At 48.2% G+C, this 23,273-nt stretch overlaps 1 protein-coding gene across 5 annotated transcripts; it reads left to right on the top strand.

The window, feature by feature from the left end:
- Positions 1 to 1,632: 1,632 nt before the first annotated feature.
- On the top strand, positions 1,633 to 23,210 carry LOC137301748 (apoptosis-enhancing nuclease-like). Of its 5 annotated transcripts, XR_010958354.1 has the most exons (5): positions 1,633 to 1,708; positions 4,393 to 5,198; positions 7,326 to 7,526; positions 8,963 to 9,439; positions 23,130 to 23,210. XR_010958354.1 is itself a non-coding variant. In XM_067971365.1 (4 exons), the coding sequence occupies exons 2-4, from the start codon at positions 4,431 to 4,433 to the stop codon at positions 9,164 to 9,166; spliced, it is 1,173 nt and encodes a 390-aa protein (XP_067827466.1). In that variant the 5' UTR covers positions 1,633 to 1,708; positions 4,393 to 4,430; the 3' UTR covers positions 9,167 to 19,666. The 5 variants fall into 5 exon arrangements, 4 of the variants coding, with proteins under 4 accessions (XP_067827466.1, XP_067827468.1, XP_067827467.1 ...); XM_067971365.1 differs by lacking the exon at positions 23,130 to 23,210 and having other exon boundaries at positions 8,963 to 19,666; XM_067971367.1 differs by lacking the exons at positions 1,633 to 1,708; positions 23,130 to 23,210 and adding an exon at positions 1,729 to 1,770 and having other exon boundaries at positions 8,963 to 19,666.
- Positions 23,211 to 23,273: the final 63 nt, after the last annotated feature.

Here is a 23,273-nt window from a genome sequence, read left to right as displayed (position 1 = left end):
AATTTCATGCCGACGGGAGTGCAAATCACAAATTCAGTCATAGGGGTCTGCACCCTGCATGATTTTCTGTCATTAAAATTAATGTTGGGGGAATTGTGCACGGCTCGTTGACCTCCGCACCTGAATTCCTGACACGTACTTCCATCACACGGAATTCTGTGTTGAGAGCACCAATTCCTAACATGCGTCTGATAAAGTATGCCGCTGCCCCTCATTTAGTTCATGTTAAAATTCTACACAGCAGTATCCAAGTGGCACTCAAAGTTTGCACTTCGATACATGTAGATTGGTGTCCAGACAGAAAGAATACGGATTTGCAGGATTCCCTGTGGGATATATTCGCTGGTATTCCTGTTTCAACTTCACCTCCTTTTTTGAGGAGGTGAAACATCAAATGGCCTGTGGTAAACCTTATCACATGATGTATTTGGACTTCTAGAAATTCTTTGACAAAGGCTGCTTCATAAACTCGAAGCACAGGGAATTCAAAATAAAATTTGGGAATGGATAAGAAAGTAGCTGAAAGGAAGCAAGGGGTGGTTATTAAAAGTGAAATGTTAGTCCAATAGGGAATTCAGGAGAAACTTCTTTACCCAAAGAGTAGTAAGAATATGGAACTCCTTACCACAAGGAGTTGTTGAGGCAAATAACATAGATGCATTTAAGGGGAAGCTAGATAAGCATATGAGGGAGAAAGGAATAGAAGGCTATGCTGATAGGGTTAGATGAAGTAGGGAGGGAGCAGGCTTGTGTGGAGCATAAACGCCAGCCTGGACCGGTTGGGCCGAATGGCCTATTTCTGTGCTTTAGACTCATTGTGACTCGGTGTTAGTGTGTGGTCAAGTAAGGAGTGGAATTTCTCAGGGGTTGGTGCCATGACCCCTAATAAGAACATAACATTAAAAAATCGGAGCAGGAGTAGGCAATACAGCCCCTTGAGCCTGCTCCGCCATTCAAAAAGATCATGGCTGATCTTCTATCTCAACTTCACTTTCCCGCCCTTTCCCCATGTCCCTCGATTTCTTTAGTGTTCAAATATCCATCGATCTCAGTCTTGAATATACTCAATGACTGAGCATCCACAGCCTCTTGCAAATGTTTATAATTTACAGAAACGTCCTGGATTCAGAAACGACGTAAACTGGTCAAGTTTTAGGATGATGACACACATCAGCCATGGTCTAATTGAAAGGTGGAAGAGGTTCGAGGGGCCGAATGGCCTTCTCCTGTTGCTATGTTCCTGAGCAGATTTGAGCAATAAGGTTTCCCTTTCCTGACTCCTTATTTAGAGATAAAGATAGTTCATCGTCAGGTTATCTCATAAATCAAATATCTGACCCCCTGTGTATTAGCTCAAGCTGTCAGCTCTACCCTAAAGTATTATGGAGCTCTGCCCAGTCCCTTGTTTTGTCCTCCGGCCGCTGGGTGGCGCTGTCGTTGGCCCGCGAGTATCCGCCCTGCTCCGGTTGCCTCTTGTCGCTTTTTTAAACGCCCCCACTTGTGACGCAGCCATCCTTTATGACGTTAAAAGAAACTGCCGCCAATAAGACGCTAGATTGGTCTGTCAGTGGCTGCCGTACAGCCAATGAGAGTGAGAGAGAGGCGGGACGGTGCAAGCGAATGGACCAATCAGCAGGAGAAGGTGGAGCCCGAGATACACGTGGCGCCGGGCGGCAGCGGAGAGGCCGGAGACCGGGGATCGGGGCAGGTGAGGGCCCGGGGTCCGGGGATCGGGGCAGGTGAGGGCCCGGAGACCGGGGATCGGGGCAGGTGAGGGCCCGGGGATCGGGGCAGGTGAGGGCCCGGGGCCCGGGGATCGGGGCAGGTGAGGGCCCGGGGTCAGGGGAATGGGGCAGGTGAGGGGGCCCGGGGCCCGGGGAATGGGGCAGGTGAGGGGGCCCGGGGAATGGGGCAGGTGAGGGGGCCCGGGGAGTGGGGCAGGTGAGGGGGCCCGGGGTCAGGGGAATGGGGCAGGTGAGGGGGCCCGGGGAATGGGGCAGGTGAGGGGGCCCGGGGAATGGGGCAGGTGAGGGGGCCCGGGGAGTGGGGCAGGTGAGGGGGCCCGGGGAGTGGGGCAGGTGAGGGGGCCCGGGGAATGGGGCAGGTGAGGGGGTCCGGGGATCGGGGCAGGTGAGGGCCCGGGGTCCGGGGATCGGGGCAGGTGAGGGCCCGGGGTCAGGGGAATGGGGCAGGTGAGGGCCCGGGGTCCGGGGATCGGGGCAGGTGAGGGCCCGGGGTCCGGGGATCGGGGCAGGTGAGGGCCCGGGGTCCGGGGATCGGGGCAGGTGAGGGCCCGGGGATCGGGGCAGGTGAGGGCCCGGGGTCCGGGGATCGGGGCAGGTGAGGGGGCCGGGGGAGTGCGGGGGGCCGGGGGAGTGCGGGGGGCCGGGGGAGTGCGGGGGGCCGGGGGCCTGGATCATCCTAACCCAGGAATAGAGTTCGCGACACTGCCTCAGTGAGCGGGCCGGCCCGGGGGCCTCTCTCTCCTGGGGGGAAGAGGAGATTCCACAGGCTGAGGCCCCGAGCCTCCGTTAGGTGTCCGCCGTGGCTCAGCGAGTCCCGCGCTCGCCTCTGAGTCAGAGGGTCGTGGGTTCGGGCCCCACTCCCGAGCCTTGAGCAGTTCTGGGGGAGCGCTGCACTGCCGGAGGAGCCGACTTTCAGATGAGACGTTAAACCCCGTCTGCCCCCCTCAGGAAGAAGAGCAGAGAATGTTCCGGCCCCCTCACCTGTCCCACTCCCCGGCCCCCTCACCTGCCCCACTCCCCCGGCCCCCTCACCTGCCCCACTCCCCCGGCCCCCTCACCTGCCCCACTCCCCCGGCCCCCTCACCTGCCCCACTCCCCCGGCCCCCTCACCTGTCCCACTCCCCGGCCCCCTCACCTGCCCCACTCCCCCGGCCCCCTCACCTGTCCCACTCCCCGGGCCCCCTCACCTGCCCCACTCCCCCGGCCCCCTCACCTGTCCCACTCCCCGGCCCCCTCACCTGTCCCACTCCCCGGCCCCCTCACCTGTCCCACTCCCCGGCCCCCTCACCTGTCCCACTCCCCGGCCCCCTCACCTGTCCCACTCCCCGGCCCCCTCACCTGTCCCACTCCCCGGCCCCCTCACCTGTCCCACTCCCCGGCCCCCTCACCTGTCCCACTCCCCGGCCCCCTCACCTGTCCCACTCCCCGGCCCCCTCACCTGTCCCACTCCCCGGCCCCCTCACCTGTCCCACTCCCCGGCCCCCTCACCTGTCCCACTCCCCGGACCCCTCACCTGGGGCTTGAACACTGCTTAAAGTAATTCATTGGCTGTAAAGCGCTTTGTGAGGTTGTGAAAGGCGCTATATAAATGCAAACATCCAAAAGTGCGCGCAGACCATAGATTACTTTTGAATTGCTGTCACTTGTTTTGCAGACAAAACCCCACAAACACCGATGACGTTAATGATCTCTTTTTTTTGGTTTTGGCCGTGTTGGCCAGGGCATTTCTCTGCTCTTCAAATAGTGCCGCAGGATCTTCTCATCTACCCGAGCCTTGGTTTAACGCAACATCTCGGCACCTCCTGACAATGCAGCACTCCCTCTCCACTGCACTGGCCTGCCAGCCGCGGTTAGGAGCTCAAATCCTGAAGCGGGGCTTGAACACGCCACTTTCTGACTCGGGTGAGAGTGCTACCGACTGAGCCAAGGCTGACATTCTTATTGAACCCCGGGCAGACGCATAGTTGAGCCTGCTCCTGGGAAATATTCCATTTACTAGTGTTTAGCATCGCTAATGTGCACCGGACGTTTCCTTCCCAAACCCAAGAGCTCTGAGGCATTGAGGGTCCCAATTGTAGATCAAACGATCGGGCCTTTTTTCTTTCTATATCAGCACCTCCCACGGGTGGCACGTTTCAAATCAGGGTCTCGCTGGGTGATGAACTACTGGCGCACTGTGGCTGCAGTGTGAACCATCCACAGGATGCACTGCAGCAACTCGCCAAGGCTTCTTCGACAGCACCTCCCAAACCCGCGACCTCTACCACCTAGAAGGACAAGGGCAGCAGGCACATGGGATCAGCACCACCTGCGCGTTCCCCTCCAAGTCACACACCATCCCGACTTGGAAATATATCGCCGTTCCTCCATCGTCGCTGGGTCAAAATCCTGGAACTCCCTTCCTAACAGCACTGTGGGAGAACCTTCACCACACGGACTGCAGCGGTTCAAGAAGGCGCCTCACCACCACCTTCTCAAGGGCATTTAGGGATGGGCAATAAATGCCAGCCTTGCCAGCGACGCCCACATCCCATGAACGAATTTTTAAAAAAAAGGTGCAGCACCGTGCGTCAGCATTCTGTGGTGCACCATGTTAGATTATTGCTGCGACTCTCCCCTGGGATTAAAAGTTTCTTCTGTTTTCCAGGTTCCGAGAGGCCCCCGCACTCCAGCTGTGATTAAAAGATGCCGAGTGTGGCCGACGCGAGAGTGGACCTTGCTTCCCCGGCCGCCAGGCGGCGGTTCCACGGGTTCTCCAGCTCGGCCCAGTTCCTCGGCTGCACGCCTGGCTCGACGCCGGGCCCCGGCTGCTCCGACAGCCGGTCCGGGAAGCGCAAGAAGAAGCCGAGCCGGAGGCACGAACGCTTCCGGGAGCGGAAGGCGTTTCTGGAGAGAGAAGGGATCCTGAAGAAGAGACGGTTCAAAGGGAAGGAAGGGCTGGCCGACCGACCTCGGCGCCCACGCTCCAAGAAACCAAACTGCACGGTTCAGTCTAGAAAAGCCGAGCGGCCGTGCCGTTCTGATGTAGATGGGAATCACTCCACCTTGTCTGGTGTCCCCCAGCCTAAAGTGGAAAACGGCCACCCTACCATATTTCCAAAGTCCGCCAGCAAGAGGGACCCCCCGGCACAAATGGCAGACGCACTGGCTCTCGCGAACCCCGGTGAACTCTCGCTGGCCGCGGCTGCGGTGACCCCCCGCCCAGTGAGCCCGCCAAGCTTCTGTCGCAAGGCCGCCAAGTGCGTGGCGATCGACTGCGAGATGGTGGGCACAGGCCCCGGCGGGCGCCTCGGCGAAGTGGCCAGGTGCAGCATCGTCAACTATCAGGGCGACGTCGTCTACGACAAGTACGTGAAGCCGGGGCTTCCCATCGCCGACTACCGGACACGGTGGAGCGGCATCCGAAAGCAGCACATGGCGAGTGCCATCGTGTTCAGTGTTGCACAGAGGGAGGTGAGTGAACGGGAGTATGTAATGATCCATAGACTGTGTTAAGTCTTGTGTACTGCACGCACTCAGAGGTAAGAGTGCAGTTGGCATCACTCTTACCTCCTTGAGTCAGAAGGTCATGGGTCCAGAGACTTGAGCACAAAATCTAGGCTGACACTCCCAGTGCAATACTGAGAGAGTGCTGCACTGCCGAAGATGCCGTCTTTCAGCTGAGATGTTAAACTGAGGCTCCGTCTGCACTCTCAGATGGATGTAAAAGATCCCGTAGCACTATTTAAAAGAAGAGCGGGGGAGTTCTCCCCGGTGTCCAGGCCAATATTTATCCCTCAACCAACATCACTAAAACATATTATCCGGTCATTATCACATTGCTGTTTGCGGTACCTATTTGGCTGTAAAGCGCTTTGGACATCCTGAGGTCGTGAAAGGCGCTATATAAATTCAAGTCTTTCTTTTAAGTGTCGTGTTTACTTCCTGCAATGCTTCTCTGTCACGCTTTGTGTACGACACCTATTGTTATAAAACAGCGACACGGCAATTCTCCACGAGCAATGCCACAGGAGTTTATGCCTGTAATATTCCGATCCGTGTTTGTGAATCTACAGTTCTGCTTTTGGGATAAAGGAGCCAAACATAAGTCAGTCAGTATTTGGAAAAGCAGGATGGGCCAACAATGCTGCTGGGATATTTTTTACATAAATAACATGAACAGTGCAACATCAATTATCTGCGTTTACAGCCGCAGTCTTTTTGAAACTGAAAATCCACTTGAAGGACTAAAGCCCAGAGCACCAAGGTTGACAAGGAGTAGAAGAGATGATGTAGCGAATGGAGAAGCAGTGATTAGCTGACACCAAGTTCGGGTTTTAAAATGTTGGGGAAACTGAGGAGTTTTTCAGATTTGAAGTCCCTGCAAAGTGTGAGTTATATTAGGAGCTGGTGCGATGGTGATCTTAACCCAGTGAGGAGGAAGAGTGTGTGTATGATTGAGTACTTCAGGCTTGGGAGGAACAAAAGTGGAACGTTCCGAGCAAAAATATAGTGTCGATAAAATTGAGTCAAGAACAATTGGGATGGAGAGAATATCTGGAGGGATCTGCTAGTTTTTGGAACCCAGATCCCTGGAGGGTGAGCACACATTTCCCCATTGAATTCCTAATTCAATTGATAACTATAAAAATCCAACTATAACAAACAAACATCGTCCTTTTGAGGTTGAACCTTGTCTGATGATGTCATTCACCTTGATATTTAAATGTGGAGTTTGTAGAGAAGGAGGAGCTTCAGTTGCCTATTTTAAATGAACCAACAGAGGTGCCGCTGGATTGCCCCAGTCTCATTAACAGGCAACTGTACAAGCGTCCCCTCAAACTGAGGAGGCACCACTAATATAATTAAACATCAAGTCCAATGAAACTAAAATAAGCTCACAATTTAAATCGTGATATCGGTGTCGATAAGACACTCTGACACCGTACGCAGGTTAATAGGAGAAGTTTGTTGTTTTAAGCATTTATTAATGTCGTCTTGTGACGTCTCTCGGGGAGTGGAGCAGTCAGGCAGGTAAGCACGACTCCAGCGACAGGTGTGGACCTGATTGGGGCTGGGCCTGTGCGTGGAGGGATTCGTCCGGGTCTGAAGGTCAGGATAGAGGTGGGGTTGCGAGGGAGGGAGGGAGGGAGGGTGAGTCTGCGGGGGGGCTGTCGCCATGTTTTTATTGGAATAAACAAAACCCAGTGGTCGGCAGTGCTGTCAATGAAATATAACCTATCTTGTTGCAGGATGTGACTATCAGCCAGGAAAAAAGACCATACAGACACATCCGCACAGAAATAACTTTTTAAAAAATTCATTCTCTGGATGTGGGCGTCGCTGGCGAGGCCGGCATTTATTGCCCATTCCTCGTTGCCCTTGAGAAGGTGGTGGTGAGCTGCCTTCTTGAACCGCTGCAGTCTGTGTGGTGAAAGGGCTCCCACAGTGCTGTTATGTCGGGTATTCCAAGATTTTGACCCAGCGACGATGAAGGAACTCCCTCTGTGCAACACTGACTTGGGATGGGGAAACTAAATCAGACAGATAGATTCATAATTTATTGCAACAGTTACATTTCTAACTTGTGTTTCCATTCAGATATTGAAGATCCTGAAGGGTAAAATTGTGGTGGGTCACGCACTGCACAACGACTTTAAAGCACTGAAGTATTTTCACCCGAAATCTCTGACGAGGGACACGAGTAGAATTCCAATGTTGAAGAGGAAGGCTGGGTTTCCAGAAAGAGAGTCCGTGTCCCTGAAGAATCTGGCGAAGCAGCTTCTGCACAAAAACATCCAGGTGAGTACAAGAACCGACTGATTCTTTTGCTCCGGGAATTAAGTTAAGCTGCTGTCTGTTGGGAGTGAGAGCTTTTCCCCTGCTGGAGTATTTGACCCGCCCAGGCTGGCGATGTGGTTCCATTTCCTACTTGGTGCTTCCCCTAGCCAGCTAGGAAAGTCCATCGATTAGAAAACTGCAGTGTCCACGTGCCGTGGAGTTTGCCCTGCAGCTGAGATTTACAAGAATAAAGAAATAAATTGCATTTATATCGTGCTTTTAATCTTGCGATGCCCACTTCACAGCCAGTGGGTTACTGTTAATGTACAGTCACTGTTATGTAGGTAAATGCAGTAGCCAATTCCCACAAAGAAGTGGCCCGTGGATTATTTTTTTTGGTTGAGGGATAAATGTTGGCCGAGTCTGTGGGAGAACTCCCTGGGCTTTGAATGGTCTGTCCACCTCAACAGGCAGACGGGGCCTCAGTTTAACTTCTTGTCCAAAAATAAAACCCAGCACCTCCGACATACAGCACCCCTTCGATACTGCACTGAAATGTCAGCCTCGATTACGTGCTCAGGTCCTGGAGTGGGGCTTAAACCCACAACCTTCTGGCTCAGTGCTACGGATAGGGCCATTGCTGACTCACCTAACAGCACCACCCGAAACTGTTCTATATAATGTATCCATGCATCACTGCCCTGCTGTTCAGGGGATATGTTCAGTCACGAGGCTTTCCTCATGTAGGTCGGCTGTTTTCAACAGCGACCTGGTGTCAAACAGCCAACGCCAATAATTAAATCCAGTTCTGCATCGTGATCCTGCAGGATGTTTGTTTGGCAATAAGGAACCAATGTTATCTGTGTTGCACCCTCTGTTGTAACTTTGCAATTTCAGAATACGGCAGTTACGACACCATCTGCAGCAGAGATGCAGGTGGATTGAAGATGAGACAGTCTCGAGCCACTTGTATGAGAACCAGCGGCCCCTAACGTACAGGTCTCGCGCAGCCAGCAGCACCACCAGAGATAAACCCAGCCGTTTGGCACCGAGTTACACAGACCACTGGGTGCCAGGTCCAATCCCAGTCTGTGCCGGGTTAGTTGGTCCTGGGCAAGGCAGCAGTTGGGATGGTACAGTTGGCATCGGTTAGGGTTGGGGAAAGGATTCCTGCTCCTGATAGTGACTTTTGCTGGCATCGGCACGGGTGTGGGTGTCTAGTGAGAACGGGATAAGGCCTCCGCTACGATGCCCCTCACGGTTGCATTGCCTGCCTCCACTCACTGTCCAGCCTTGCCTTTGCAAAATGGGCACTTGGACAAGGTACTGGAAGTGGGGGGGTGTCCGGCTGGAAGCTGGAACCGGCAATCAGCCTTCAGGAGAGAAAATGTGGAGGGGGAGGTGGGTGTCAGGGAAACCTTTCCCCCCTGATTTGCTATCATTCGCTCTTGTGGCAGGTTGGCAGAGATGGGCACTGTTCTGTTGAGGATGCCTGCACCTCGATGGAGTTGTACCGACTGGTGGAGATCCCGTGGGAACAAAAACTGTGCAGTCAGTTGTCGGCGGAACAGGAACACACGGCTTCTGAAACAAACTCTGACGTCAATCACTACATGGATGACCGGTACTGGCCTGCTGATTTGCAAGAGGACAGTAAATGATCGGAGAAAGTATTCTTTAGCATCGGGAATCATCAGCAGAGATGAACAAGATTGCTGCAAATGAACTGGTTTCTCCCCGTTTCCGTTGTTCTCGGGTATCCCCTGTGCCTTTCCTGAACCAACAAAATGGACGGTTAATCCCTCTGGCTTTCGCCGATGGAATCGGCCGGTTAGGAAGCGGGCGGAAGTGGCGTACGGGCACGGCCCGAGATCAGCTCACTCCGCACGGACCTGGGATCGAATACGGGACTCTCCTGGTCTGTGCAGCACCAGGTGGTGTATTTCTCCACTGAACCACCGGGTGGAGCCTGAACACGTTTTAAGGCATGCGGGCGGTGGACTGGGTCCTATTGTCCCCGGGCACCTGGGTGCAAATGCAGCCCTGGACTGTCCCTCTGCTGTGTGCAATAGTTTAGGGGCAGTCCCAATCCGGTTCTCGGTGGGCAAGGGCCTAAAGTACGAAACTGTGTGCGAGAGAGAGAGATTGCAGGATGGCTGTTGTGGGAAAATGTCTCACTGGTGCAATCGGGAGAAGCTGCTTTGAGGTAGGGACTGAAGCAAATTGTCGGGGCACAGTAGAGGGAGCTGTAGGCAGTCTGTATCCAGTCTGTGCTGCACCTGACCTTGGTGCTGATACTGGTCTATCCCCTGACACCACACTCCTTGGCATTTAAGATTGCAGATGATTCTTCTATAGCCAACAGTTGAAACCATGCTCGTTTTCCCGGGATAAAAGGAGTGTTTATATATATAATGTTTGCTGGAGCAATGATATGAAGTTGAGAGATCGGTGGACTGCCACTCCTCATTTTCTTTTTTTTTTAATGTTTAATTTCTAAATTTCTCCAATAACTGAACCTGCCGACTCTCGCTGTGATGCTGTTCCACTGATTCCAACCGCCCTCTGGTTCCTCGATCAGTTGCCCCTTTCTCACGTGAGTCTTGAGAGCGTCAACACGATACGCATTCTGAGGGGGCTGATTGGAGAGAGTTCAGGAGCAGGAACCCTGGCTGGTTTGTTTTCCGTCTAGCTCAGAGGTGCTGAGGTCAATTGCAGCAGTGCGGGTGGGGCTTATGACCTCCCTGGTCTCTGTGACCCCCATAACTGAACGGAACTGCACAAGGCGGTTACTCTCTAACAGGCCGTGTTGGAACTGCAGGTTAAATCTCTCTTTTCCTCCCCCTGTGACCTCATCAATGGGGCAGTGGTTTGTGGGTATTATTCCCCATTAATGATGTCGCATGAGTTCTATACAAAATGTCTGCTTCAGGGCTGCCTCTAACCAGCATAAACTAGGAGTAACAAAGCATGATGGAGAAAGTAGTAAGTGTACAGATTCATTTCACTTCAGTAAAGGTTAGCTTAATTTAAAAATATAAGAATAGTTTAGGAACTGGTTTCTGTTCATTCTGAGTTGGGGTGGGTGTGGAGAGGAGAAAATGCTTTGCCTGGATTCTGTTTTTTTGACTCTTTAATTTAAAGCCATTTTATAGATTAATAGAAATTTCAGCCCACAAGAGGCTGCTTAGCCCATTGTTAGCTCCCCCATTGGAATTCTCTAATCCCAGTTCCCTGCTCTTTCCTGTTGCCCTGTAATATTTTCCCTCAAGTGTTTATCTAATTCTCTCTCTCCAACTGACTTGTCTTCAATAGACTATTATAATGTAATGCATTCCATGTTCTAGCCTCACTTTGTCTAACTTGTATCTGCATTGCACCAAAGGGCTGCAAACTGAAAAGTCAACACTAAAGGGGAAATAATTGCATTGCAAATGCACTTGTGATTTTACCACAAAAATGCTTTTTTTCGGTCTGAAATCCTCGATGAGTGGTATGAAACATAGTTCACTCAGTGGGAGCTTGCTGGGGTGTTAGGATGCAGTATTATGGGTGGGGGACTCTAGCCTTTCACTTGTGGAGGGCGGGGTGGGGGGGGGAGAGGAGAGAGAAAGAAATGCAGCTGTGCCCTAGCTGCATGAAGACCTGATCTCTCACTGTTTAAATAGCTCGTTGAGTTTGGCCAGTCTCAATCCAGGACAGACTGACCCTCAGCACACCTGGTTTCTAACTAGCTAAAGGTTAACTCTTTTCCCCGCCCCAATTTTCTCCCCTCTCTTTTCCTGAAAGCACAGACTCTTGCTAGGGTTTGGTCCCACAGGAACAGGCATCCCTCTTGTACCTTGCTCGGTGTCCATTTTTTTTTCTTATGCTTGCCCTTCTATTGTGACACTCTGCACCGAGAAAGTGCTGCTCGCTCAGAGACTGCTATTTGGATAAGGCCTGAAGGCCTAAAGATCCCCCGTCACTATTCGAAGAAGAGCTGGGGGGTTCTCCCCGGTGGCCTGGCCAATATTTATCCTTCAGTCAACTCCTAAAAACAGATTATCTGGTCATTGTTAACATTGCTGCTTGTGGGACCTTGCTGTGCGCAAATTGGCTGCCACGTTTCCTAAATTACAACAGTGACCACACGTCAAAAGTACTTCATTGGCTGTAAAGCGTTTTGGAATGTCCTGAGGTTGTGAAAGGTGCTAAATAAACACACGTTCTTTCTTACCATCCCAACCCACAGTCCCATGTTTTGTTTTTGATGTGCAGTGACTGTTGTGCAGGCAAACAGAGACCTGAATACAGAGTCTGAATATTGGTTTGTCCTGTTTCTGGCTCAGGGACCTTTGTGTTTTCTGCTGAGAGATCGTGGCGATGGGCACTGATTTGAGGCTGTTTAGCTTGGGACCGATTGGGTGTTCCGGGGAGCGGAGACTTAAGGGGATCTGCGGCCATCGTCCAGAATTGTTGGGCGCTCCAATGGGTTGGTGAATTTGAGTAAGTTGAGCAGGTAACCGCAAACTGCTTGGTGTTGGGATTGGGCTTAGAGACCCAGGTTTGAGTTGCAGTCAGGCTGGATGGCACTGGGTTTTGACCAGGTTGTCTCGGGAGTGGATGGACATGGAGCAGGATTTCCAGTTGCTTGTTGCTTTCATGGCAAATCAAACCAGCCACCTCTGGTGCAAGGTTTGATGTTAGTTCTAAAAGTTAAGAATCAAAATTTTTCGAAACAGGACAAGGTTATTAGACCCCACAAACATCAGTCCCAATTCACCTATGCCCCTTCTGTCTTCAGGGGTGCATCTGAACAACTTGTCTTCATCGATGATCCCAGTTTCGGGATTTGTGTCGTCTCACTTTGCTCGTAGGAGGTGAAGCATAGCAATGCTGGAAAATGGATCACTTTCCATTTCCGGCCCTGACTTGTCAGCACCAAGTGCTCCTAGCTCGGGTACATATCACTCTGCCCAACAATGTGCTTCAGTATAGTGCCCCCTTCTGCGGTGCCCAGTGTGACATTTTCTTCATTTCCATGTCTGCCACTTTGTGGAGCCTCAGTGTGATCGCCAATTTACCATCAAAAATTGAGCGGCTGGGGGAAACTGGCTGGTGGGGACGAGTTAGACACTGGGTTTTCACCTCTAGGATATAGCATCAAATCCAGCCACTGTCATAGAGTTACACAGAATGTACAGTACAGAAACAGGCCATTCGGTCCAGCCCATGTTAATTTTCCACACCAGCCTCCTCCCTCCCTACTTCATCTAACCCTATCCCTTTTCCCCTCGTGTGTTTGAAGCCATTCGCCTCAACTACTTGTGAGAGCGAGTTCCACATTCTAACCACTCTCTGGGTAAAGAAGTTTCTCCAGAATTCCCCATTGGATTAGTTAGTGACTACTTTAAGTACACTCTTGGAATCAAAATCCATTAAATGAGTGTATATTTCAAGTGTTTAAGTGGCTTGTCCACTATGTCAATTCCGGCGAAATATCTCAGACAAGGGGGAGCAGCTGGTGTATAGGGAGAGGGAAGACAGGCCGTTGTGATATAAAAGGAGGTGTCACAGAATAACACCAAGCATTGGATTACTCAAGGGAGATAAACTGGAATTTTGTATTCCGTTTAATAAAATATCAAATAGATAAAATAATTAAAATCGCAACATTAAAATATAGCATAATAAAATAATTAAAATCATATAAATAAAAATTGGACTGCTTAAAATATAACATACAAAAATTATAAAACATGTTAAATCTATTTTTAAAAAAATATATAAAAACAATATATTAAGTTCATAAAAATATGCAAAATGTCCGGTGTAAGCTGCACTGTGAGCCTTGAAATTCTACACACACAAGTTTTATAGTGGTCAATTTTGAGGAATTTCATCAGTTATTTTTTTTGAACCATTTTCCCCAGGCACCCATTACAAAGCCAAAAACTTTTATAGTCTCTCGGCCAGTAAGGCCTTTAATAGCAAATGCCAACATTCTGTATTTATCCTGTTTCTCAGTCCAAGCCACCTCGAGTGATTTATTGCTGTCTTGGAATCTAACGGTTACATCGACCATTATAAAACCATTCCCTTTACGAAAGATTATATCTGGTTTCCACAGATTGCCATCGGCTGACTTTATTCTGGGTTCTAGATACGATGCCTAACCACAGACAGTTGTTCTTCAGTTGCTCAAGGATTATGTTGTGTCTTTTTATCCTTGCGTTCTTAACTGAGGGACATCGACCATTGTTTCATTAGCCAAGTCACACTTCCTGCATGTTCTCATTGCCGTGGGTCTTCCAAGGGATAAGGTGTATCTGGTGGGGTATTGGTTAGATCTAATTAAAAGAGCATTAATAAATTGAGATTGTTTCATACCGATATTGCGCCTGACCCAATTATTCGCGATTATGTCATTATGCCAGAACCCTGATATTGTAAATTGGACCATTTATAACATTTAAAGTTCCTCCAATGGGCATAGATGTTTTATTTTTCTCCTTCCACAGCTCGGGGGGGGTGGGGGGGCGGGGAATCAAATTCCCAACTTGTTCTTCAGTGTCACTAACTTCTGATCCAATTGCGATGTTACTAGGGTCATTTTCCTTAATGGTTCAGAATAATTGGATACTTCTTTAAGCACATTAAGGTTCCTCAATCTTTCGATATTTCCGAGATTGTCCTGTCCATAGAACAAAAAAGACACTCTTAAAATCGAATTAGTTGACTTCTTGAAGGCATCGAGCTTTCTCACGATTGCAGAAGGAATCTGAAATTCGAACTTGGGTAAGCTAAGACCCACAATTCTGCTTTTAGTATATAACAAACCATCAGTGATGTGATTGGGTAAATGTAGTATTTCTTTTGCCGACCTTTTAACTACATTGTCCAGATTCATCAATGTATTTTGAGAGGCTTCCTTTTAAAGTTAAATGAAAATAAAATCTGGCGATAATAAAGCTTTTGAGGATCTCACATTTCCGACTTGGTTTGAGTTCGGTTTCCTTTAAATTTTGGATCCAGTTTTCTAATTTTCCTGCCCGACTATCCTCGGGTATTCCAACCCGTGGATCTATTCTGGCGCTGAGATATTTCTCAAAACTTCCGGGATCGACAAATGCCAGATCTTTCCCATTCAACTGCCGGTTCTTGCCATAGTTATATACGAATGATTTTTTTTCTTTGTGGACAGATGAAATCCTGCGTTTTTTCTGATAATGATCAGAAGGCGGTTTTTTTTTTTGCAGAATGATTCGAGGATCTTTAAATTTAGCTCCATTCCTGAATGGGAGTCACTGATTATTGCGATATCATCAGCGAAGACCAGCAACGTGCATTTGATATGCCCATCACTAATCTTCATCCAAATGCCACAGCCAGCCCTCTCCAACGAGCACAATAGGGGGTCCAAAGTGATATTAAACAGAAGAGGAGATAAGGGGGTCGCCTTGCTTGACACCCCTACTAATTTTAACTGGATTGGTTTTGAATCCCGCCCCTTTGATCACTGTTGTCTTTACGTAAAGATTTTCTATCAATTTTATAAAGTTCTTGCTTAGTCCCAGCCGTGTTAATGCTTTTGATATTAACTTGTGTCCCACAGAGTCGAAGGCCTTAACTAGGTCTACGAAAACAACGACTAGCTGTTTTCTGTTGTACTTCCTTTTATAATGTTTTGCAATATTCTGGTTGCAGTGAACCCTTTCTGTCTAGGGTTCAAGGTAATGGTGTCAGCTAAATTTTTGGCAGTGATTTTATTGAAAAGCCTAAGCAGCATTGGGCCAATTGTAATTGGCCTCCAATTACCTATGTCCTTGAGAAGTTCGGTATCTTCACTTTTTGGTATCGGAGCCGTTCTACTCATTTTTATTAGTTTCGTGATAGTAGGTGTTTTAAGCCAAAGTGAGAAGAGCCTTGGTAATAAAGTGGAGTCCCCTCCTTCGAGTCTTTAAGGTCATCGACCGTAGTTCCGTTCAGGACCTGGTGCACTCCCAACTACCATGCTTTCGAGAGCAGATTTCTTTTTGTTCTCACTGGCTCTCGTGAGATTGATGTTATTAGCCGCCTGAATGCAGCTTACGAACTTACTGATGTCTGCCTTGTTAACAGTTGACAGTTTATTTGTAAAGCATGAATCAAGTTCAGCTTTACCTAACGGGCATTTAATTCCCGCAGGTCCGCCCATTATCTGACGAGCAAGTTTTCTTCTATCGCTTTTAAATAGAGTTTACGTTCTCATAAAAGCAGCTTGTTTCCTAGCGTATCATTTTGTTGATCTGGAGTTTCTTTTTAACAATGGGCTTGTACTTCTGATTCTTGTTTACAAAACCCTTAGTCTTTTTATTTCCAGATGGTTTATTATTATTGTCCAAAATTGTTTTAGTAATAACCTCAATAAGTCTGATTACCTGGGCTTCTGCCTCAGGATCAGGCCGACACTTTAATAATTGTTCGGCATCCAAGAGTAAATTATTGATGTCACGTTGGAGAGTGTTACCCTTTAAAATATCTTCTGTTTGGATATTGTTAGTAGCGCTACAATGCGTTGTGAGTTCTCGATTTTCTTCGCACGAGCGATTCGTTCAATTCTATTATTGCGCTTGATGTACTTACTGTTGCCTCCCTCACCTGCTCTGCATTGGCAGTAAGAAATCTCCTTTTATCGGAGATCCGTTTATTTGTTTTTGACTTCAGTTGTTCACTAATCCTTTTATTTATGTTCCGGGGACCTGTAAATTTGGCCCCGAATTCAACAAGCTTCCTTATTTCATCCTCGGACCATACCGATCTTTTACTGGTCTTTTTCTTAGGAATGCTATCCTCAACTCTTCTTATTCCTAAGTTCTGGGTGTAAATGTCGCTCATGCTGGCCGCAACCAATTTTTCCTGAAAATCTTAAAGGACACTGTGCAACTGAATTGGCCGACAGAGGCAGCATGGCACTGCCCTTCGCATTTAGTGCAATGGCAGGCAATCGAATGGAAGTCACTTTTCCTACTATATTTAGTACATGTAGTGGTTATTTTTGTAACCTGGTGTTTTGAATATAGTATATGAATCCAGGTATTCGTAACATTATACACATAATAGACTATCATTAGGCTAATGAATGGTAGCTTCCTTCAATTGATTGGGCACATTAATGGGATCAATTCTTATTGCTGCGCAGTGAGTGCTTGTACTTGGTAAATTGGAGTCGACAGTGTTTATCTCACCTTCCTCAGTATTCCACTTCTTTGATGCAATTTTGAGACCTGAATTATAAAACATCTTTGTACGAATCAATTGCGATGCCCCACAGGAATTATTTCTGAGGGGTTGCTCTCCCTCGTACTCTGGAAGAGTTGTCACCCAGTTGTTTCTCCACCACAAAATCAATTGACCGTCTGAGATGGAATTTGATTGGGTACTCCTATTGGTATAATTTGAATAAATTCCTCCTCATAAGTATGTGTATATGAGCTCGTGACCGCTATCCAGGTCCAGCTTTGTCGCAGCGTGTACATTTGGCGCCGGGTGCTACTGGCAACACACTGGGTTTTTCGCCTGGTCCGTATCCCAACCGGAATGAGATGCCCCGAGGGGTTATCTAAAGGTTTTTCTAAAATAATTTTCCCCTCTCCTATAGGCTACTTGATCTCCGCAGATCGCGTTAGAATTCTTTGAACTGTCAGTTTAGCCAACACGAAAGTCGTATTGTTGTCCACGAGGGGACCACGAGGTAACTGAGATTTCTAGAGAGTTACCCACAATGTAACTGGACTGCTGCAACCACTCTCGTAGTCAGAATCAGAGTCATAGTTACTCCTGCCGTGGCCTCTAGTTCTGGTCTCCCCCGCAAGTGGAAACATCTTCTCTACGTCTACCCTATCAAACCCTTTCATAATCTTAAAGACCTCTATCAGGTCCATCACCTCTCAATGACATTAGAGTCTTCTCTCGCCAATGGCTGTAAGTATCCATTGTGAAATGTTTTATGCTGAATGCCCTTGCCAATTAGTAACTGGATTAAGGCGGCTCCAAATTCATTTCACAATGGACATTCACAGCCAGTGAAAAGGAGACTTTTGAGGCGAGTGATTTTGGGTTGGACTTGATCCTGGGTCCCAGAGGTGAAAATCCAGTTTATGAATATAGGCCATTCGGCCCCTCGAGCCCGCTCCGCAACTCAGTTAGATCATGGCTGATCTGCACCTCAACCCCATATCCCTTGATATCCTCTCCCGACAAAAATCCATCGATCTCAGTCTTGAAAGCTTCAATTGACCCAGCAACCTTAGCCTTTCGGGTGGAGGTGGGGGTGGGGGCGGGGGAGAGAATTCCAGATTGCTACCACCCTTTTTAAAAGCACTTCCCGATTTCACTCCTGAATGACCTGGCTCTAATTTATTAAGATTATGCGTCAACCTTGTTCTGGATTCCCCCACCAGAGGAAATAGTTTCTCTTTATCTACCCCATGGAATCCTTTTATCATTTTAAACACCTCGATTGGATCGCTCCTCAATCTTTAACTGATTGAAACACCCAGCCATCCCCACCCCCTGGGTTTTTGGTGGTAAGGGTAAGTCGAGAGGGTAGCCTAGTGGTTATGGTGGAGGACCAGCAACCCAGAGGCCGACTGTTCAAATCCCAGCGTGGCAAATTGTGAAGTTGGAATTTACTAAATTGGGTAGTTTGTTGGATGGCACTGGGAAAATGACCACGGAAGCTACTGGATTGTTTGTGGGGAAATGGTTGGTAATTCAATCTTAAATAAGAGCTCAAATGTTGGAACTTTCATGCTGGAGGATTTCAGATCACATTCGCTGGTGACTGGCACAGCAAGTTATGTGGCAGCCTCGCCACATTGCATTGCACAGCTCACTCAGCAGGTAGCAGAGAGTATTTGCAGATGAAATGTTAAACATGGCACATTGCAGTTGGAAACCCATCAACAGCTGCTGCTGGTCCAATCAACTGAGTCACTGACCTTATCCATTTAATCTCTTGAGGACAACTTGTACAGATAGTAAAGGAAGATAAGTTGTACCTGGTTTGTATTTGCTGAGCCCATAGATGAAGATTCTCAGCTTTTGGCTCCACAATTTAGCTTCCTTCTCTTGCCTCCTCCTCCCCCTGAGATGATCTCTGTCACCATCTCTACCTCTCCTCAGCCACCAAAACTTTAATCCATGTTTTTTCACCTCTGGCTGGGCTACCTGATTCTACCATTCATAAACGGCAAGTCATCCACAATGTGCCCGCCTCCCCCCTACACAACCTGCATCCCCTTTACCCCAGTGCTCTCAAAGCTCCACTGACGTCCTACACTCCAGAGAAGATTGTCAATCCCACCACCCCTCCCCATCTCCTTAATTTGTTCCAGCTCTAAATCCCTGTCCATGCACCCCCGGTACTCAAGACTGGCCCACTTCCACAGGATCATAAGCAAATCGTAATAAGCATTATAGAAAGGTATGCCATACAAAAGTGAATAGCTGCAGAATAGGGAATCTCAGATACCCAGGGGTGAGCTACGTGTTGTAATCTACTCGGCTTCAGAGAGTTTATATATCCAGGAGTGAATTAGAGGCTGGGATTTAATTCAGGGGTTTGGATGGTCATACATAGAAAAAAAAGAGTGGAAAAATAAATTGTATTTTTTTTCTCCACGCAGTTTTTATCTTAATTCAAAGTTATTTATTCAAATTATCGGATTAAAAGTTTTTAACTATAAAATGACGATCTGATTGGGGTAACTTAATGTCGTCATTTGCATGCTTTGTGTATGTATTATAGAGCTGGCTGTTTCTTGTCCAAGTAAAGCTCCTCAGTCTCACAGTTCTCAAAGCGGCGACTGTACTTCAAAGGGCAGAAGGATTGGGCAGTTAGTTATGGTTTTGATCAAACTGCAACAGTCAAGGAGGCAAAAACACAGTAAACCACGTAATTCTGTGTACGATTCTAATCTAAGTATCAGGCAGTTACTTCTGGGAACTGCTTGTCGTTTGTTTGAAAGACCTGAAGGAAAGCCATTCAAGGGAACTTAATTGATTGGTTTGTCTGTAACCCTTTCATGAACTGGTACAAAGCTGCCGTGGCATTTGGACTGACTACCAATGTGCTGTTATCACTTGCTACTGTAAATGATTATCGGTGAATAAATCTGTTTAGTGGTTTTGATTTACTACGAAAGTGTCTGGCCTGGCTGATAATCATCCAGTGAAGCGATGGGCAGTGTGTAGTGGAAATCCCACTTGTTATCCGGAGACAATAAGTGGATCTCTTCGCCCAGGACTTGCTATCCCTGATGATGCGCCCAAGATGTTGAGCTTCAGTTCATAGGAAGCGTGGGCTTGCCTATGGGAATTGTTTTGTATGTTGGGAATGAGGAAAAATCCTTTGGAGAAGCCCTGAATCGTAACCCAAGACTGGAACTGAACCAAGGGGTCCGGATGATTTATATGTAGAATAAGTGTCTGCGAGCCATTTAAAGGCTGGAATTTAATTGATGGGTTCAGATTATGTCACTCTTTTGTTTATTTTTAATAATGAATCTTCGGTGGCATTGCTCGGGATAAATTGGGGGATGTACTCTTTTATAAAGAACATTGAACCATTTCACCTATTAACCTGCTGCTACGGTCCAGTTTAGTGTATTCTGATGTGCCCCTTTAAAGCCACAAGATCTCGTTGGCTATGCCTTTTCTGAGATCAATTAGATGCTAATTGCTCTTGGGCAGAATGTGAGGTCAACTCAAGATCAGAGGTACCGAGGGGCAAGGGAGTGGAGGGATTTGAAGGCGAGGCCGAGAATCTTACCATCCATTTTCTCTAGGACCCAGAAAGCTCGGCAAGGACAGGGGTCCTGGGACAGGCGGCAGCATTTTGGTTGACTCGTGGTTTACGAACGGTAGAAGGTAGCAAGGAAAGCCCAGTCACAAGCCGATAAAATTGTGGATGAGAGACTTGATGATGAAGGCCAAGACATAGGAGCCGGGACAGGTGATGTTGCAGATGGTTTTATTCACCGAACAGACGGGAGGGAGGAATCTGAGCGCATGGCTGTGCAAAATGGCAAGTTTCCGCTTAAGAACATAAGAAATAGGAGCAGGAATAGGCCACATGGCCCCTCGAGCCTGCTGTGCCATTTGGTAAGATCATGGCTGATCTTCAACCTCAACTTCACTTTCCCGCCCGATCCCCATATCCCTTGATTCCCTTAGAGTCCAAAAATCTATCGATCACAGTCTTGAATATACTCAAGGACTGAGCATCCAGGGGTAGCCCTCTGGGGTAGAGAATTCCAAAGATTCACAACCCTCTGAGTGAAGACATTTTTCCTCATCTTAGTCCTAAATGGCCGACACCTTATCCTGAGACTATGCCTCCTAGTTCTAGACTCTCCAGCCAGGGGAAACAGCCTCTCAGCATCTACCCTGTCAAGCCCTCTCAGAATCTTATATGTTTCAATGAGATCACCTCTCATCCTTCTAAACTCCAGAGAGTATAGGTCCATTCTACTCAATCTCTTCTCATAGGACAACCCTCTCATCCCAGGAATCAATCTAGTGAACCTTCATTGCACCGCCTCTAAGGCAAGTATATCCTTCCTTAGGTAAGGAAATCAAAACTCTAAACTCCAGGCCGAACCTGTGGTGGTAGCTGGGAAGAGAGGTAAACTTGATGCCAGAGGAGTGTAGGTCTTTCTGGGAGCCGAAGAGGATTGCTTCAGTTAAGTTGGAGGAAGTTTTTTTTGGCTCATCCAGGTCTTGGGACAGAAAGGGAGTTAGAGACAGAGGCAACAGTTGAGGGGTCGATGGAGGAGGTGGTGGGGTAGAGCTTGGTGTCACCAGCATATGTGTGAAAGCTGGCCCCATGTTTCCATTGACGTGGCCAAGGGGTAACATGTAAATAATGAAAGGGGGGGGGGGCGCAAGGATGGTTCCCCGAGGGTACACCAAAGGAGACTGCAGTGGCACGGGAGGAGAAAGGAACCATTTGAAGCCTACGGTGCGATGGGTAAGAGTGGAACGGATTGAGAGCACGGCTCAGTTGGGTGCGGAGAAGAGCCCATTTGAGGAGGATGAAGCCTCCGACAGAGTCATAGAATCTTTCGGCGCAGAAGGAGGCCATTCGGCCCATCATGCCTGTGCCGGCAGCAGAGAGGTGGCGGGAGACGGAGATAGGACAGGAAGCTTGGCTGATTTGTCCTCCCTGTCCTCTCCCCCAAACAATAGACTGGGGACATTAAGCCCAATTGCGATGTCCCCACCATTGCCCCAGGTGACATGAGCTAGGAAGGAACATAGGAACTGCAGTAGGCCATTCAGCCCCTCGAGCCTGTTCCGCCATTCAATTAGATGATGGCTGATCTGTATCTTATCTCCCATCTACCCGCCTTGGTTCCAGAACCCTTAATCCCCTTACCGTACAAAAATCTATCAATCTCAAGTTTTGAAATTTTCAATGGACCCCCAGCCTCAACAGCTTGTTGGGGTGTTAGAGTTCCAGGCGTCTGCTCCAATTTGTGTAAAGAAGTGCTTCCTGACATCACCCCTGAACGGCATGGCTCTAATTTCAAGGTCATGCCCCCTTGTTCTAGACTCTCCCATCAGAGCTCGGCACAGACCAGAGTTAGAACATCCTGGCGACTGAAATTCTTTACTCCACTATTTTTAGTGCACTGGTTACCACATTGTGTTAAATTCCTGTGTGTGAATCAGCTGGTAAAAATTGTGCCCAGGGGGATTTTGACATGAGTTGGTGTTAATCACTGCACTTGCAATAACACACAAAGCGACTTTAGCCCTCTGGCCTCTGTGACTCAGTAGTAGTACCATGTGGTGCAGTTATCCAATGAGGTGTCAAGGGAGCCGGATATCGGACGTACTTAATCATTAAAAAACAAACCGTCTGTAAACGTAATAGGAAGAGAATGGGTTCGAAATGTTTTTGAGGTAAAAAAAAAAGAAAAACCACAGGCTGAAATAAAAACAGAAAATGCTGCATGTATGCATCAGGCTCGGCTGGTTCTTGGAACTGGAAAGATAGGCTTTCCTTTTTGGGCGGGGGTCCTTCTTCAGAACTTCAACGTACTGAGGAAGACTACGCCCAAACTTATCTTCCTCTTTTCAGCGCTTCTGGCACTCGCTGTATGACCTTAAGAGTGTGCGAGCGTGTGTGATGTGTGCCTCCGTGCGCACACGTACGTGTGTCACTGGTCTGCTCGTCACAGGGCGAAAACGCGGTGTGAGGGGGGGGGAGAAAGGGATGCTAACTAGTGACGTAACGAGCAAGAAGAAGGTGATCAAGGTGGGTTATTGTGAGCTTGTTTTGGGTGCCGGCCTTTCAGGGAGAGGTTTGACGAGAAGAGTCGCATCTCTTGGCCTCTGCAATTATGCACCAAAAAAAAAACATAAAAACATTTTTGTGGTAGAATTTTCTGCGCATGATGGAACCATGGCAAACAAACAAAACAATAAGCAAACAAGACAACAGTGTAACCATGGGCACTAGATAGGTGTGGGTGTACGTAGGCTCTGAAGCTGATTCGCCGTAACTTTGACCTGGCACAGAGCAGGAAATGGCAACACAAGGCTGATAGCTACTCTGTTGAAATTGCTTTTTTGTTTTTTTTTTGCCTGCAGGGAAGTACTTTGCACAAAGGTAACGCCCTCAAACTGAACTAGCTGGGCAAAGGGAAAGAGAAGTGTATAAAAAGGAAAGGAAAGTTGCTGTTTCACTTTGATTTGGTCACAGACACCGCAGTGGGGGAAACTTGTTGTCTTAAG

The sequence above is a fragment of the Heptranchias perlo genome, chromosome 34 (assembly GCF_035084215.1).
Source record: "Heptranchias perlo isolate sHepPer1 chromosome 34, sHepPer1.hap1, whole genome shotgun sequence".
Classification (NCBI taxonomy): domain Eukaryota; kingdom Metazoa; phylum Chordata; class Chondrichthyes; order Hexanchiformes; family Hexanchidae; genus Heptranchias; species Heptranchias perlo.
Note: the sequence above shows the minus strand (reverse complement) of the source record. Positions and strands in the feature narration are given on the sequence as shown.